The sequence below is a fragment of the Podarcis liolepis genome (genome assembly GCF_965112155.1).
Source record: "Podarcis liolepis genome assembly, chromosome: 7".
Classification (NCBI taxonomy): Eukaryota; Metazoa; Chordata; class Lepidosauria; order Squamata; family Lacertidae; genus Podarcis; species Podarcis liolepis.
The window spans coordinates 36,965,742-36,984,037 of NC_139561.1; the positions used below are offsets into that span (position 1 = coordinate 36,965,742).

Genomic DNA, 18,296 nt, shown 5'->3' on the forward strand with positions numbered 1-18,296 from the left:
TTTAAATCATGTGTTTATATTGCTACTTACTTGTTGCAGTGGTGTTTTATGTGTTTTTTATATCCATCATCTTGCAACAAATGCTCTGGATTATACTTTCGAAGCCATTCTGCTTTATGAATATCAAAAGTGCTGGCCTGAGTTTTAACTTTTTTTCCTTTTCGGCCCCTGGGGACAGGAGCTGACAAACCTATGCAACATAGGAAAATACAATGTAACAACTGCATGGTATGACAGAACTTCCTTGTTTCAGGAAGACAGAGAATACTATCTGTTTTCCCTTAACATTGCAAGTGTAGATAATTCAAACAGTAATGCTAAACGACAAAAGAGGGTAGACCTACATGTAATAAAATACCATGATTACTCTCAATGTTCCCCAAGGTAAAGCAGCTGCAGTTTCAGATGGAGTGGGTCATTTAACCCTTCCCATACATTAGTGCATTCAAAATGGTCTCCACCAGCTGTTTTTCTCCCCAAAGCCACAAAATAGAAGAATACATGCATTTGTATTTTCCCCCATTTTATTTCACAAGGTGTATCATCCTTCAGTACTTTTGAGGAGTCTTTAATTTCATCACAAGCATGTCAAAAAATAGTCCTCTTACAGATTCTTACCTAGGTGATTCTGTAGCTCTCGAGTTTGCCCATCCTCCGTTGGTGTAATAAGGTCCCATATAAAACTTTTTATTTTTTCATCTCCTCTGTAATGGACAAGGCAATATGCTAGAAGGGCTCGGCAGATTATCTCTACATCCTGTTCGTTTAATTGTCTCTTGAATCGCCCATGTGATAAAATCTCTCTCCAACGGCCCCACCTGTTTAGAGTTTAACACTGGAGTTTAACATTTTAAACAAAAATGGCATCTTTAAGACTACTTGTAGAATGTTTTGCCGCAAAGTGTTAAGAGGTAAAAATATATTTTATATTTCTAATGCATTAACAATTTCCCCTTTTGTGTTGCTTTGAGAATCTAAGGTTTTCTCCCCTTATCATCCTGCAAGCTAATAGGGAAAGCCACTAGTTTTATGCAAATCTGTGAGTCTGTGAGCATTAGTTTGGTCCCTCACAGGTTTTTCTGTATCTATAAAATATTTAAACATATCCACAGGGAGATTTTCTCTTTGCTATTATAACTACTATTCTATTACACATAGGTTATGGCACATTTTGTTACTACAGTTCTTTATGAGAAGAACTATAGTAACATTATATGTGTGTGTTTTACATGACTGCAATAGAAAAAGCAACATGGCCTGATCCTAAGGTCTGCTGATCAATAAGTAAGCACTTTGGTCATTATGTCTATTGCCACAAAATACTACATTGTAACTGTACTGCAGCATCACTACTAAACTGCTGGAATCTGGTACAATAGCAAGTGTAAAGTAGGACACCATCCATACAGAAAATGAAATTTAAGAAATAATAATAATTTTATTATTTATATTTTTGTCTCTCTTTACACCAAAGAAACAAAAAACATTTTTACCCATAAACTAGCAAGTTTTTTTCCACCCTAAAACATTCTGTTCTTCCATATCCATTGGAGCGGTCACAAGGCCTCCGAAGTTTTGGTTTATCATCCCCTTCACTTTCAATGTCAGATAGCTCAGCAAGTTCATCCTTTGTAGAACTGAAAGGCCTTGTTTGCTTCCTAATTCTAGGAGTGTCAATAACCAAGCTATTCTGTAAAATGTAACAATATTCTGAGTCAACAGAAGTGAGCATTTTCAAAATACAAAATGATAAAATTCATCAAAACATCCTTGTCTGATATTTTATTTATTATTTTACTTGTTTTTATAAATTTTGCAATCAGCTTTTCATTTTAAAATAATCCAAACGCAAGATTTTAAAACACAACAAATCTTAGCATCTATCTCCCAATAAACGGTAAGAGAGAAAATAAGCATGTACACTGACAAATAACCATTTACATAGTGCAGTATCAGAGATTCAATTAAGCCTGGGTGAATTGTAGGTCTTCGCTAGGTGTCTAGAGCTTGTAAGACATGGTTCAACCATATTTGAGGGGCAAGACAGTTCCACAATCAGAGTGTCCATCGAGAATATCCTCTCTGAGGCTGCCCTATATCAAATTCCTGGCAAATGTGACACTGTCAAGAGGGTGTCCTCACTACATCAAACATAATTATACTGAGAGAAGACCCACTAAAATTAATCAACCAACATTAACCATGTCCATTAATTTTAATGGATTGTTCTGAGTAGAACTAATACTGGCTTCAACGACTATATCAACAAAAGCTTGTTGAACTGTAAGTATGGTAGCATTTCAAGAAAACTACGAACACTCAAATACAGCATAGGATGATAGGACATTCCTCATTCATGATCAGAATAGTCAATCATTGCTGAGAGAACATTTCTGTCGCTTCCCACTCCCAATTCTATGAATTGGTAAGGAAACATCCAGTAATGATCAGGTAGACAGGACACATTACTGCATTTTTCAAAAATATTTTCTCTCAAGTAATGAAAAGTACACTTAAAGCTCATGACACAACATGAAAATCTCTGCCCCAGAATACAAAAAAAGATATTTTAAATTTAGTACACAATTTGTATCCTTTTGGTAATGAAGCTTTCATAGATCAAGTTTGTGGTCTATTTAAACATACGTTTTCCTTTCGACACCATCTAGTTCCAGATACCTCCAAGGATCAACAGAAGGCAAGTTTGATGGGGGGGGGGGATTAGTTCTTCGAGTAAACAAAATACTAAGCATAGGTCTACATATACTATTTTAGTGGAGGAAATGTTTTCAGTTAGGATACTGCCGTCCAAAGAACTTAACTTAGTTCTCCAATAGTGATTTGATCCAAACTGCTACAATAAGCCTCAACTTAAAAAGCAAACAAAGTGAATAGGACAATTAAAAGAACACTCAAGCCTAAATGAATGAATGAATGAATAAATAAATCATACTTACTCTACCACTGATGGTGTCTATGTCTATTTCTGCTTTTTTGGCCCACTTCTGCCAGAAGTTTGGATCATCTAATGAAATATCTGTCCTATTTCCAGATGCAACAAAGCTAGCCTGTAACAGCACAATATAAAGTGTCACCAGTATATTTGTTCAGTTTCAAGTATCACAGACTAGGTACCACATGCTCTCAAGGAAGGAAAAACACCAGCTACATTCAAGTGAAGCCTATCAATTAGGTATTTTAACCTAACAGTTAAGTCAGTCACAATCTGTTAACTTCTAAGAGGACTGTTCTGGATGCTTATACTTTTCTCTGTGTTCTGTAAAAAGGACACCAGAAGAGCTTGTAACTACCTTAGCAAATGTGGAGCCCCTTCCTTCAGATTCAATTGTAATTGTTTTTGTGCGACGCTGCAAGATTTGATCAATATCTTCTTCACAGAATTTAGAACCTTCATCCTCTTCATCCATAATGGCACCATATGCACCTCTTCGAAGCAAATCCTCAATTTCTTTTTTAGAAAGTTGTTGAATCTATGTAAAAGAGAAACTGGTAAGTCTTATGCTATTAATCCAGCTGGATACATAAAAATGCTCAATTAAAATGTTAATATGGAATAATATAATTGTTATATTTTGAAATAGTTCCACTGGATATCTAAAAAATAGTTTTACAGTAAATATTGCCTGTTACTGACAGAAACTGGTTGTCCTGTCCAAAGTATGTAACTACAGCCAATACATAATTACTTTATGTGTATTATTTTTGTTATCTTTTAAAAAGTCTCTTACAGTATCAAAATCCTATTATTGTATACACAGTAAACTATCTCAAGGATTCCAAACCTATTACTTTGCCTACCTGTTCCTTAAGATCATCCATCCAACAACAGAGTCTAAAGTCTCAAACAATAGAATTCTCTCTCCAACATGGCCAATATTTGGTGATATATTGGTTAGAAAAGCAACAGGACTTTATGTGGGGGTAATAGAAAAGCAGAGAGCTAGGAAGTGGTGCAAAGCTTTAAGATCTCATTCAGACTAAGCTTTGGACTGTTCCCCTATTCTCTTGAGTAAATGATACAGTTACAAAAATAAAAACCCATTTCAAATTCCTATTTTTTTTGGGAGGAGAGGAAAGAGGGGGAAATGGGTACATACACCACCAACACTATTTTCTCTTCCACTCATGCTCTGTAAGACAGCCTTATCCAGGCCAAGCTTCAGACTTGCTCTGTCAAACATCTCTCTTTCGTAAGAGTTCCGAGTTATTAGTCGGTAGACTTTCACTGCTTTGTTCTGACCAATCCTATGACAACGAGCTTGGGCCTAAGAAAAAGGTACATGAATCCATTGGACACATGGTCAAGTAGAAATGTAATATAATGATATATTATTACTTAAATATAAAATTACTTAAATAGACATTGTTAAAACAAAATACAATTAAACTGAAGCTGTAAATGAAAACAATAAAAAATAAAATTAAGGTCAATACAAACGGACTTTAGCTTTGTGTATTATAGAATATTTCTCTACCTTGTATGACAGGGATTCACAAGTTTGCTCCCCATGGCAAGTGCTCAGATAGTGTCTGACTAGTTTGGCATGGCTCAAGTTTCCTCTGAAACCTGGAGCTACAGAGGAGGTGGGACGATCCATCTGAACCACATTCTAAAGTTCAGAGAAAGCCTAGGACCTGTTTCAGCTTGGACTTTTCAGGAGTTTGGAGCACCTAACAACCAGCGAAAAGCCCTCACCATGCTATCTATACCTTGCAGCTTGGAACTGGAAGCTTCTTTTGTCTCTGCTGTTGCTGGGTATTTGAAGAATCCAGCAAGTGCAGAGACAAGACCGAAAGCTTCTGACTCCTTATGACTAGCTCAGACCTAGAGGGGGAAACGGCTTGTTTTCACATTGCACAGAGTCCTCCACTCTCTCTCCCAACACAAAGCATGGACTTGGAAAAGTGAGGAAGAGATTTCCTCTTATCTCCAATTTGTGTTTTAGAGGCACAATGCCAACTTCAGGACAAGACTCCCTTCCTTGAAAAAGATATATGGTATTGGCAGCCAACAAGGGCTACCTATATCCTGCTGGATAGATGGTTTGCTTAAATATATTTAACAGTACACACAATGACCTGAACCCACTGCAGATTTAAGAATGTCTCTCCTCATATGACCTAGCTAGTTAGCAAGCACCTGCAAGCAATCCTGCTTGTTCACACTTGTTCATTTGTAGGTGTTTCTTAGGTATTTAGCCCTATGGCAGAAGGCTAAACTGCTCAAATATATTTACCTGCAAATCATTCTGAGGATTCCAGTCAGAATCAAAAATTATGCAAGTATCCGCTGCAGTTAAATTAATGCCCAATCCACCAGCTCTGGTACAGAGAAGGAAAACAAACCGATCAGAGTCTGGCTTGCTAAATCGATCAATGGCAGCCTGACGTAAGTTCCCTCTTACTCTTCCATCGATTCGCTCATACAGGTACCTTTGAAGTGAAAAAAAAAAGCCATTAAAAAAAGGCTGTAATTGCAAACCAGAATATAAGTATAACCATGCACTTCTGAATACTACTATCCTACTGTCCTAATCAAATGAGCCTACATTGCAAGGAGATGTTGTAAATTTTTTGGTCAGGTTTTTTATTACACACCATCTTGAAAGTGTGTTAAAATGCATCCAATCCATATTCAGGTGAACCAGTAAAACATAACAATGTTCTTTTCACTCATCTGATGCTTTGAATGATAGAATTCTTAACAAGTATGTGAAATTCCATCCCCATAAGCATTCAACAATAATTTTCTTGGGGCATTTAATATATATTCACATATACCGTATTTTTCCTTGTATAAGATTAGGGGTTTTTAACCAAAAAATTAGGTTTAAAATTGGGTCTCATCTTATACACGGGTAGTGCTGAGTGGTGTTTTCTTAATTTGGAGTCCCCCCAGAATAGGGGGTGTTTTATACATGGGGGCATCTTATACACAGAAAAATATGGTATTTTCGTTATAGAAACTTGAAAAACTTTATTCAGATATCATAAGATAAGAACACTACTTCAAGGCTTTGGAGCCTCCTGGAAGGAACTTGATCGTTCCTTTGCCAATAGATAAAGAAGCCATAGTCTTGGAGGGAGGTTAGCTTGGAGCAAATCTTGTCCTGTCTCCAGATGAGGATCTAAAGAGGTCATCCAAATAAGGTGCCTTGAAAGCAGTGTTTGTTGAAAACTCAATGTCCTGAGGTAAGTCTATAGTTCAGTCATGGCTGCATTTGGTAGTGTTCCCATTTATAATTGCCTTGGTGGAGGATTCCATCCTGAACCTATGTTATATACTTGTTTTCATATTTTAAATCCAGAATTTAATTTCCATCCTTTCCTGAAGACAATGAAGAACACAGAGCAGAAAGCAGATAATTTCTTTTCTGGGGAACTGGATCTCTGTTCCCTACTTCTAATAAGTAGTGAATAGTCTGCCAAATAATAGTTTTTCAGTAGACTTCAAGGCTCAGAACTGGGGGACAGAAACAGAAATTCTATGACTAGGCTGTTTTTAATGGTATTATGTTCCTAGGTATCCTTGGCCAAAACTGCCCAAGGAAGAAAAAAGAACCAGAGGAGGCATTGAGTCAGAACTGTTCTCTGGTCCCTCTGCCTATGGGGGCTAGATTAGGTTTGGTGGAGGAAATCTGGGACATGTCATTAAATTGTGGAGTCTGAACCACATTGACTTGGAGTTCTGAAATTCTCTATGGTGAAAGGAACCTCTGCTGGAGCAGAGGTTATTTTTAGCCCCTTTCTTATGAGAAGCTGACATAACATTGTGTTTATATTTGTCTTCTATATAAAATAAAAATCAGGTAATTATACGTGTTATCTAATACATAAACTTATGGCTCTATTGTGCTGGTGCCTTGGTGTATAGCAGGGACAGTGCTCTAATTGGAGTAGCTTCTACCAAAGGTGTCATGGATTTTGAAGAAGCACAAACTCAGGACAAAAAGGAGAAGCGAGCTAAGAGGAAGGCAAATCCTCACCGTGATCAACTCCTGCCTGGAAACCTATGTCCCCACTGTGAAAGGACGTGCGGATCCAGAATAGGCCTTCACAGTCACTTATGGATACACCATTAATACCATATTCATGGAAGACAATCTTATTTGGCTATGAGTGATCGCCAAAGAAGGAAGAGCAGGGATAGGCATCCTACAACTGAAAGGACTGCATATGGTCCTTGGCCTAATCTGATGCAGGGGAGAAGCATCTGATGGAAGAGAAGGAAAAAATACGCTGCTCCTGGCAGCCCACTCAAAGAGAGGGTGTCAGAAAATGGGAGAAAGGCAGAAAGGTAGCCCTGCTCATTTTTGGCTCTGGTTCCAGCCACCATAGACATTATGGTTATGGCCATCAACAGGAAAAAAAGTTTCCCTCTCCTGCTGTGCAAGATCAGGCCAGAAACTGTAGTGCAAGGAAGTGCATGACTAGTAATTTAAAAGCAAATTATCACTTGATATCTCAGTACGATGACTCAAAGATGAATGAACCAAGTCCATTCAAAACTGTTTAATATACCATTAGTATGGCTATTTGCACTATGAATAGTATCATACCTTTTATGTATCAGATAATCTTCAAGGATATCAAGACAGCGAACCATCTGAGAGAAAATAAGCACCTTATGGCCCCCTGCTTTCATTTTTGGAAGAAGTTTGTCAATGAGGACCAGTTTTCCAGCAGACTGGATCATTGCTTGCAGGTGGAAATCAGGAGCAGTTGGATTATAGGTCTCCCTAAACTCTCCTAAGATTTTTTCCTCAGCACCTGTCACATAAAGTAGGTATGATTTGCTTTTTCTAAAAGGTATTGACATTTTCATATAGCTTTGATACAAAGTGCACATCATAATACTGTGAGTGCATACGCCACATATTTCATAACAGTATTTATGATCACATTGTTTTTCATTTTTCAGTCCCCATCCCTTGACACTGATCACAGTAACACTTGATCCTCATTGTGGCTATTTACATTTCACCTTCAAAACTATAGCATATGCAACTAAATTCAAAAGCACTTATACACAATTTTTAAAAATACAAAGAAGTTCCTCGGTTCCTCCAGTAAAATATGATACAACAGATTAATAATTGAATTGTTACTGTTGTTCTAATTATAATTTGTATACCGCCCTATACCTGAAGGTCTCAGGGCAGTTCACTATGGCCACCCTTATAGCACTCATCCTAATTTAGGGTTACCATATGTCCGGAATTTCCTGGACATATCTGGAATATTGCATTCAAAAGCAGTGTTCAGGCAGAAATCACTAAAATGCCTGGGAAAATCTGGACATATGGCAACCCATGCCGGCAGTGTTGTTTTTAGCAATTTTCCTTAAAAATAGCTCTAATATTATTTTTGGGGAAAATTTGCCAAAAATTGTCAAAAAAAAAAAGGCTCAACAGAGAAGTCTGGATTTTCAGTGTTTGAAATATGGCAACCGTATCCAAATTATAACTCCAAGGAAAGCATTATTTTACATCACAAGAAAAATGCCTAAAGTAAGTAAAATTTAAGGTTTTTACATTTACCTTTGATAAGATATGGATGATTGCAGCATTTCCTGAGTTCCATCATAGTGTTAACCAAGTTGGGTACATTGGCTTGGCCTGCACCTTTTGACAAAAATGCAAAGTTTTTCTCTAAAATAGCTCGATAATATTTCTTCTGGATATTCGTTAATTCCACTTCAATAATAGTTTCTTGCTTTGGTGCCAGCTTCTTCTCTACATCTTCTTTCAGTCTTCTCAGCATCATTGGTTTCAGTATAGCTTGCAACTTTTGCACCTACATAAAGTAAAAATTAGCTGAAACCCTATATAAATTGCTACATTTCATAAGCTTATAAAGGGAGCGAAAATCATTACAGTGGTACCTCAGGTTAAGCACTTAATTCGTTCCGGAGGTCCGTACTTAACCTGAATGTACATAATGTATGTATAGATTCAAATTCATATTATTTCTGCATATTTTCTTGCAGCCACCATGAATTGTTGCAATACTATGGCTGATCACAACATTTTCAATTTACTTATCATTAGTTCAAATAGTAATAAAGATGGGAGAGGTGGATTTACTGTTATGGTTGAGCTGATAGTCATTACCGGACAAACAGCCCATTAAATTCTAATTTTTGAATGTATTCTGGTTCATACATCACTACAAACCATACCAATGTGCTTCCCCACTGTTGTATGTGTCACTGTCCAGCTGCTCCCCTAACATATTACCCCCGCCCATGTTCCATCCAAACCTAGAGCATGGAACAAATGACATTCTGGAGTTGTGACCCAACAAATCATACTATGGCTTGTTTGAGTCATTAGCGGGGAGAGAAGCTGTGCATGCATGCACGCAAAAAGGGCAAGGCACATTCACGATTAAACCAAGATTTAAGACAAAGTATTACCGTATTTTTCGCTCTATAACACGCAGATTTTTTCTCCTAAAAAGGAAGGGGAAATGTCTGTGCGTGTTATGCAGCGAATGTGTGGTCCCTGGAGCCGAAAAATCAGGCAGAAATCAAACCGCGCTTCAGGGAGAAGGGAAGCCTGAAGAGAGGAAGTGGTGGCTTTCCTGCATTCTGCCTCAGGGTCTTACTGCCCACCCTCTCTGTTTCGTTACTGTGTTTGCTCAAACGGAACAAAGAGCAGGGAAAGCCCCTCCCCTCCAGGCAAGTAGAGGGGAAAGCAGAGCGTCCCTCGTTCTATCCTCTCCCTGCTCCGGAGGGAACAATGTTTGTGAAGGGAGAGAGATTACAGGTTCGGCTTAAAATTCTGATTTGACTTCCTGCTTTTTGTTTTTGGAGACACACAGCATTCAAATATGCTTTCTTCCATTTAAAAGGATGAAATCCTTAAACAGTGTTTTGCCTGTAAATTCATGCGATCTGGAAGATTACAGTGTCTGTACCTCTTAAGGGATGGCAAAGCTTAGGTTTCGCTGCTAAATAGTTCTTAATGCAGTTAAAATGCTTTCTTCTGTCAAGGCAGTTAAAAAAAATACGTATATAACAGGCAGCCGGAAGGGAGAGGGAGAGGGAGGGAGAGGGAGAGGGAGAGAGAGGGAGAGAGAGAGAGAGAGCACGCTGGCTGGCTTGTGTGGGTGGGTGGGGGGAAACTTTTGCCTTCCTTTCCTCACGTTATAGCCCTCTCCTGCATTCTTAGCCTTCTGTGTTTTTCCTTCCCTCCCCACTTAAAATGTGGTTACAAAGCATGGATCCACATGGATCCTCAGGATCTTTGCATTGGGTCACCCCAAATTCACCATCAGAGCACACAGCATGTCCATGGCTACAGCCTGCCCCCCCAAAATCACACACCCACTGTTGCCTGGAGCTGCAATGGTGCAAAAACGTGGTTACAAAGCATGGATCCACATGGATCCTCAGGATCTTTGCATTGGGTCACCCCAAATTCACCATCAGAGCACATAGCATGTCCATGGCTACAGCCTGCCCCCCAAAAATCACGCACCCACTGTTGCCTGGGGCTGCAATGGTGCAAAAACGTGGTTAAAAAGTATGGGTCTACATGGATCCTCAGGATCTTTGCATTGGGTCAGCCAAAATTCACCATCAGAGCACATAGCATGTCCATGGCTACAGCCTGCCCCCCAAAAATCACGCACCCACTGTTGCCTGGGGCAGCAATGGTGCAAAAACATGGCTACAAAGCATGGATCCACAGGGATTCTCAGGATTTTTGCATTGGGTCACCCCAAATTCACCATCAGATCACATGTCTGTGGCCACAGCATGAAGCACAAAAATGATACGCCCACTGTTTCATTCAGAATATTTTTTCCCTTGTTTTCCTCCTCTAAAAACGATGTGCGTGTTATGGTCAGGTGCGTGTTATAGAGCGAAAAATACGGTACTTACTGTGACATGTGAACAAGGCCTGTGTGTGAATATAACATAATAAAAAGTTTTAAATACCTGCTCCTCTGTTTTAAGGTCTCCAAACTCTTGCATGAATGTCGATTCTGCTGGGAAGCGCAAAGGTTCAAGGAAGTGAAGAAGGCTGAAAAGTTCTTCTACTGTGTTTTGCAGTGGTGTGCCTGTCAATAGCACCTTGTGCTCCTATAGAAGATGCACATTTTGCATGATTGTCTAAAATATAGCTGGGTATGTTATGCACAATCTTGAATCTTTGAGAGGAAATATACAAACAATAAAGGTAAAGGGACCCCTGACCATTAGGTCCAGTTGTGACCAACTCGCTTTATCGGCCGAGGGAGCCAGCATACAGCTTCCGGGTCATGTGGCCAGCATGACAAAGCTGCTTCTGGTGAACCAGAGCAGCGCACGGAAAAGCCGTTTACCTTCCCGCCGGAGCGGTACCTATTTATCTACTTGCACTTTGATGTGCTTTCGAACTGCTAGGTTGGCAGGAGCAGTGACCGAGCAATGGGAGCTCACCCCGTTGCAGGGATTCGAACTGCCGACCTTCTGATCAGCAAGTCCTAGGCTCTGTGGTTTAACCCACAGCGCCACCTCCGTCCCTCATACAGACAATACACATATGCTAATTTATAAATAAAATAACCTATGATAAACAAGCATTGTAATAACTTTTCTGCCTTTAATACATTACATCATTTATAAAGATTGTAAGGACTGCTGGTGAAACCGTGGACAAGTCAGAGCTGTTTTCATGCATTGTGGATTTTAATGAATATCTTAATATTAGTAAGCTGTTACAATATTCTATTCCTTTTGACCCCAAAATAGAACTATTATCTAAAGCATGCAGTACAAAGGAAAAATAATAACACATACACACTAAGCTTTATTTACATTACAGTATTTGAATTAGATCATTATGGAAAGGGATTCTTGTCTGTCACACACTGTAAATAATTTTGTTATTTTCTAAATGGCTTCCATTCTCCCTCAAATTGATTGGTCCTATATTTTCCTGCTTCACCCAGAAAATCTATGGGTGGGAGTCACCTAACAAATCTAGTCAGTGGAAGCCTTGAACAAGGACTTCTCCTTGTGCAGCAAGGCTTTCCTCGGTTCTCCCCACCCCCACCCCCCACAATTGGCAGCAGCGGTGGGGAGAATCTCCAGAGCAGTGCACAGGAGGAGATGGGGAGTCATTTTGTGTGGCAAACTTAGATGCTTTTGCAGGCAGAATGATGGGAAGAGTGTGGCACTGAATTCCACCCTATGTAATTTTATTCAAAACCTGTAAACTACGTAATTTAATCAACCATTCTTTTAAACTGAAGTATTTCTCCCCGCCCCTGGTACTTAGTGTAGAGAAGATGCACTGTCAATATTATACCAAAAATATGGATTCTTTTTAGCATGTAGGTATATGTGCACATTTTATAAATTGCTTTGAAATTTTACTGCTATAAGGAATTTTCAAACTTTCAGGGATTTAATGCTTGCAACCGAATTTCACATTTCAAAAATAGTAGATGATCTAGTGAAAATATGGTATGTTATTGTAAGTGTGATTATTTTATGAAATAATTTTTATTTATATTTTTCAGCAATACAAATTACATTTTAAAAAAGACATTTACATCATAGTGCAATAAGGCATATGTTAAGAATTCAAACAATAAAACAAATGACATGCTATATACAAGGTAGATAGCTTGAAAGGTTTATAGTGCTGGAGAAACTAGCTTGTATTTGCAAACACATGATTTCATGCCCAGTCATTAGCCTCTAATGATTACAGTCATGCGGAAACAGAGTAGTAAAACAACATTAACATTGTGCAAGTAGGAGCATACAACTCCCTGATTTAGAAGTATAAAATATTTATACATCTTTTGAAGGTCAAGCAGTTGGACAAACTATTGAGAACTTGGCCTCCATAAGCCCTACAGATTTAAGGGCTATATATGCAAATGAAAAGTAAACACTCACAAGATTCATGAGTTTGAGCCCCTCTAGAAGTTTGCAGTTTTTATTCTTCAATCTGTGTGCTTCATCAATAATAACACAGCGCCATTCAATGGCATTGAGTTCTGGACAGCCACCAAGAATCATTTCAAATGTGGTAATGATAGCCTGGAACTTGTATGTACCTCTAATGATGCGACCCTAGGAAGAGTGAACAAACAGAACACAATATATGATATTATCTAGAACCTTTCCATTGCTTCTGGAGGGGGAAATTGTGCTTGCATAACTGGGATGTTCTTTAACGTGTGGGGGAAAGCTGGGTGTCCAAGCCTAAATGAAACCTAAAAAAGAAGCCAAAGCTGCACATTCTGAAACAATATATAATGAACAAGAGAAACAATAATTGAAAGGGTGAATACAAGGCCACAATTATCTCCACCCATGCACAGCCACCATAATGGCAGTCTCAGGTTGCCAAATTTCCATCCACATATTTTGCTATGACAGGATATACAGAAACAGAATAATTTTATGCCTACATATACTACTGACATTTTTAGTGTATTAAGTTGAGGGTCTAAACAGACTCTCAATTACATAAATCACAAAAATAAATGATAACACTATGTACAGAAATCAAACTGGTTTACTAGCTATAAGACAAAATAGAAGATTACCTGTGAATCTCTGAAATACATCTCATACTGCTGTATCATCTGCCTGCTAACCATACTCCCATGATATACCACAACATTAAGATCAGTCCATGTGCGGAACTCTCTTTCCCAGTTGGCTATGGTGGAAAGTGGAGCTATGATCAAGAAAGGCCCTCTTATACCAGTCCGGAGGATTTCATACAGGAATGTTATTGACTGGATGGTTTTGCCAAGACCCATTTCATCTGCTAAAATGCAGTTTTGTCTGAAAACACAAGAACATTGTTAGCAGGGCTAGAAGAACACACATTCAGGATGGCTGTCAATGTTTAAGTATAAGAAAGATTTGAAGCATCTCTTTGCATTGTTTCCCAGGGCAAAGAATGAGTAGTGATTTAGCACCTGATTCCTTGAATTTTGTATGCTCCCTATAGGTACCGTATTTCTGCATGGTAATAGACTAAATATTGTCTTACTCTTATCTCTCTTCCACATCTATTATTATTGTGTTATTGAGCTTCCAGCAGAAAAGACTTGTCTTCGCTTAAAAACAATACCATTGCATTTTTTATTTTAAAAAAAATGTAGATCTGTTCATGTTCCTCTTTCTTCTCTGTCATTTTTCTTTGCTTGTTATGTTTTCTAGATTGTAAGCCTGTGCAGTGGGGACTGTCTTTTTAAACTGACTGTATGTAAGCCACTATGGGAACCTTTTTTAGCTGTAGAGTGGGGTACATATGCTCCAAGTCACAAGTAAATAAAAGTTCATTAAATAAGTAACACATGCCAAAAGGTATGAAAACTAGACTGCTCATTGACACAAATTTCAAATACAAATGTTTCCTAGTTTCATTGTTTTTATTTACTTTTGAAGCAACACTAACATAAAAATTGATTTGATTAATTCAGAACACATACCTATTATACCAGTTGAAAAGTAGCCAGTTGAGCCCTTCTAACTGGTATTCCCTGAGTTGGTTGCCATTTTTATATTCCCTGGACAGCTCTATCTTCTTCCATGAATTAGAAGGAGGTCGATCCTTAGGAATAAAGCATAACATAAATGACATTTTTGGCTCTCTATTCACCTGAAAAAAGAAACTGAAGTAAAACATTCTTTCAGGGGTTATGCACACAGTCCAGTATATTGCACAGACTGAAAGAGTTGAGGATGGATTGGCTCAAGACATGTAAATGGGAGGGAGTCGAAACTCTTCCTGACATAGGTGCCCTCCTATGTCAACTCCTAGGTGCCCAGCTCTTTTGGGCCCCAATTTTTGGGGTCCAACGTTCAGAATGATCAGGGGGTGAAGGAGGCTGAGTGCAGAGAAGAGCGCAGTGCAGTTTGGGGGCCAGCTCTTCCTCTTCCTGCGGCAGAGGGGAAGGAGCCCCTGGCCAGTGGTGGTGGTAGCAAGATGAGGAGGAGGCCAAGCACGAGAGAGGAGGATCCACTGGCCATTGAAGCCACGCTGCTGTGTTGGGCTCCACCCCTTGCTCCTCTCAACATCCTGACAACACATCCCAATATCAAGCAAACGTCACTAGTCCCCCTTCACCCTCTGCACAAGTTGGCACCTCTGCTTACCAACAACAAACCAAACCTGAGATAAATGATTTATCCTTACCAACCGCCTTGAATCAGGTCTTAAAGCTTGCAGCTGTTCAAACTCTTCTATTTTTCCTTGGTCTACATCTTCTTTCAGCTCCCATGTGCTGTCTTCATATGGCAACGAGCACCATTTTACTAAGTAGTAAGTAACAGGCTGTAGTGGTGAAAATGATTAGTCGGAATTAACAAAATACGAAAGAATATATGCTGCCTCAATTTAGTAAGATGTTTCAACACATTTCACATACAGTATTTGCTTTCTTCCTGCAGTTGACCCCTTGTCCCCCCCCCTTTGGTTAATTATTCCTATATGCTTTCCACACTGTAAGCTTGAAAATACATTAGACAACAGATGGGGAACATTTTTTTTTGCCAGATTTTTATCTGTCCCCATTTCCATAGGCCAATCAATTGGTGTCAGAATATCAGCCAGATAACCCATGTCTCAAAGTTCCCTGTGTAGGGACTTTGATGCGGGGCACATGTGTGTGCTTTGGGGAAATGGCCTTGTAGCCAAATTGGAATTTGTATCAGGCCAAATTTGGCATGCAGGTCAGAGGTTCACCATGCCTATATTATAGAGGTTATTTAATTACCCCCCTTTTTTTACTCTGTCCTATTGTTATGGCTCAAGGAAGCTTAGGATTTGAACATGGTCACAGATATATACAACACAGGTCATACATATATATGTGAGTGCACACACTACTCTAAAAATGATCATGATAGATGCTGCAAAACGTGTGTCTTAGATTATATACGATTCTTTTTGGTTATATCCATACCTCTCCAGTGTCCTTATCTTCACAAAAGGACACTTCTAACACACGATCTACTTCAATATAATCGGGATTAAAAGGTTCTTCCTCCATCTGAAATTGAGTATATTTTATAATGAATTAATTGATCTTGTTAACAGCATAGCATGGTTCAATTCCAAAACACTGTAAATTGCACTGAAGTATATTAATAGCAGGTTGAGGTTTGCTGTTAATATCCAACTATAGAGAACAGAAAAGTTATTGATCAGCATTATGTGCTAAAATTACCCAAGAATATATTGCATTTTCACTATTTTTAATATACAAACCCATTTATACTGTTTAATGTCTATAATTAAAATGAGAAAGAGAACACACACGTACATGAATATAACAAAATACTAAATAGCAAAATATGTGTAGGCTTCTGATAATCAAGTATTTAATTAGCTTTGTAGTTTTGTTTCCCTCCCGCATACTCACATCTGCAAAAAAATGGGCTCTTTGTGCTTGCCTCAGCTTGAAACGTTTGATTTTCTGCTGGATTCTTTTATCTTTTAAAAGCTGTTGTTCAGTAGCCCATTCACAATGGAGGTAGGAGCTAGAATGGCATAACAGTATGTTAGCACATTGCTGCAAGCAATTTGTTATATTTCTTCCACATGCCCTTAGCAATATTAGATAAATCCTTCGAAGAGAAATGATGGTCATATTTTTAATACACTATGCTTCATATGATTATTTCTCTGTGCCTGAACTTTAAAATAAAGCCACAAAGTACCTGCGTACAATTGCATTCTCTTATTTTAGAACCATATTTAACTGTAAAAATAATTTAAGCAAAAAGCACGATTACAGTCCTCATTTACAAGCAGGGGTATAACTGTTAGGATATTTCCATTCCACCTTAAAAGGGAGCAGGCTTTGTGAGTCACAGAGTCTGCGTATTTCCTGTTCACAGGAAGTTTATGTTTTCTATTGCTTTCGTTTCTCTTTCGGTGCCTGAACACTGAAGCAGGCGGTCATGTTTTTTCTTTGTTCTGACCAACACTGAATAAACTTAAATAATGCTCTCCTTCATGCATCTTTCGCTGTGCATTATCTGCTGATAAGAGCGTGCATCAGCTCTGGAATGTGGCAAGCTGTTTCTGGAGCTCGTGTCACTAATTGCTGATACTGCATGTCTACGGGAGATCGATGGACGTCCGGAGGCGACGTGGGGCCATGATGGACTTTGTCTCCCCGGCAGTATCCCAACAGTAACTACCTAGTTCCAATTAATATTTACTCTTTGTAGATGGGGGTCCCTGCTTTGCAAGGAACCCACGCTGCCATGGAAAATGAGGGGGAGGGGACAAACACTATGTACAGATCTCTTCTACCTAGCCCTAGAAACTGTCAGCCAGCCTGATAGTCTCAAACTTGTAATTTAACTTAAATAACGTAACTACAATACTTACTAGTTTTTGTATTTAACAAAAAATTCCTCGGCTTCCACTGTCGCTCCCCCAGGAATCTGAAAGAGTACACAGTGTTCTGTTTAAGATTCTTTTATATGAAAACATTTTAAAAACTATGACCCAAAACCCATATCCCCATATGTACTCACTTCTTTCTTAATGATTCTGGAAGATAAAATTTTATCTACAATTGCTGCATCTTCTTCACTTGGATTCTCCTAATCAGGTGCAAAGAAACAAAAACAAAACAGGCTATATTCCATTTAAAAGCAGTCCTGAGTGCAGATATTAGCAGAGAAGGATTATACATAAATGTGTTTAAAAAAAATCAAATGATTAAAACTCAATATATTCAATCTCCCTCTACAGTTATTATTATGGAGCTATTAATTCTTACAGTTTTAGAACAGAAACTACTTTGTTCTTAGGACTAATATTTCACAAAACAAATGAACACATTTAGATTTACTAATAGCACCAATATATATTATTAGTATTATTCAGTACGTAGTGTACATAAACTCCTTGATGCAGATCCCATGTGCACTTCAGGGTAAATAGACCCTTTCATTCCACAAAGTGGGTAACTTTGCCCATGCACTGCTGCAGGCACACAAAAATAGTACCGATTCCATTGAAATTTCTTATGGGTGTTAAGACCTATAAGCATGCATATGAGTTCCCACCCATACAAGGAATCTCTCCACAGAGGCAAACTTATATGAGAGGGAGTATATGGTGCAATGCATAATGCACTATTCCCATATAGCTACTGTTTCAGTAAGGAATACAAGGAACATAATTTGATGGACTGCTGCCTTCATTAGTTCACATTTCTAGGAGTGATCTAAACTCTAGGCCTGCTGGTATCAGCAGTTTGGAACAGGTGGATCTCTAGGCTACTGGTTG

General features: G+C 38.6%; 1 protein-coding gene across 21 annotated transcripts in view; it reads right to left on the reverse strand.

Moving 5' to 3' along the window:
* The window catches only part of CHD9 (chromodomain helicase DNA binding protein 9), a 74,665-nt gene that overhangs the window by 17,675 nt on the left and 38,694 nt on the right, over positions 1–18,296 (reverse strand). For all 21 annotated transcript variants that reach the window (XM_083513437.1, XM_083513438.1, XM_083513454.1 and 18 more), the window contains 18 exons: positions 17,537–17,605; positions 17,388–17,443; positions 16,411–16,528; positions 15,952–16,038; positions 15,183–15,320; positions 14,476–14,597; positions 13,579–13,822; positions 12,923–13,099; positions 10,970–11,113; positions 8,562–8,817; positions 7,581–7,791; positions 5,259–5,454; positions 4,119–4,286; positions 3,312–3,491; positions 2,958–3,068; positions 1,494–1,690; positions 619–818; positions 31–190 (listed from right to left, as the gene is read on the reverse strand). In XM_083513437.1, the coding sequence (XP_083369563.1) occupies positions 31–190; positions 619–818; positions 1,494–1,690; positions 2,958–3,068; positions 3,312–3,491; positions 4,119–4,286; positions 5,259–5,454; positions 7,581–7,791; positions 8,562–8,817; positions 10,970–11,113; positions 12,923–13,099; positions 13,579–13,822; positions 14,476–14,597; positions 15,183–15,320; positions 15,952–16,038; positions 16,411–16,528; positions 17,388–17,443; positions 17,537–17,605 (2,834 nt within the window). The remainder of the gene's footprint in view (positions 1–30; positions 191–618; positions 819–1,493; positions 1,691–2,957; positions 3,069–3,311; positions 3,492–4,118; positions 4,287–5,258; positions 5,455–7,580; positions 7,792–8,561; positions 8,818–10,969; positions 11,114–12,922; positions 13,100–13,578; positions 13,823–14,475; positions 14,598–15,182; positions 15,321–15,951; positions 16,039–16,410; positions 16,529–17,387; positions 17,444–17,536; positions 17,606–18,296) is intronic.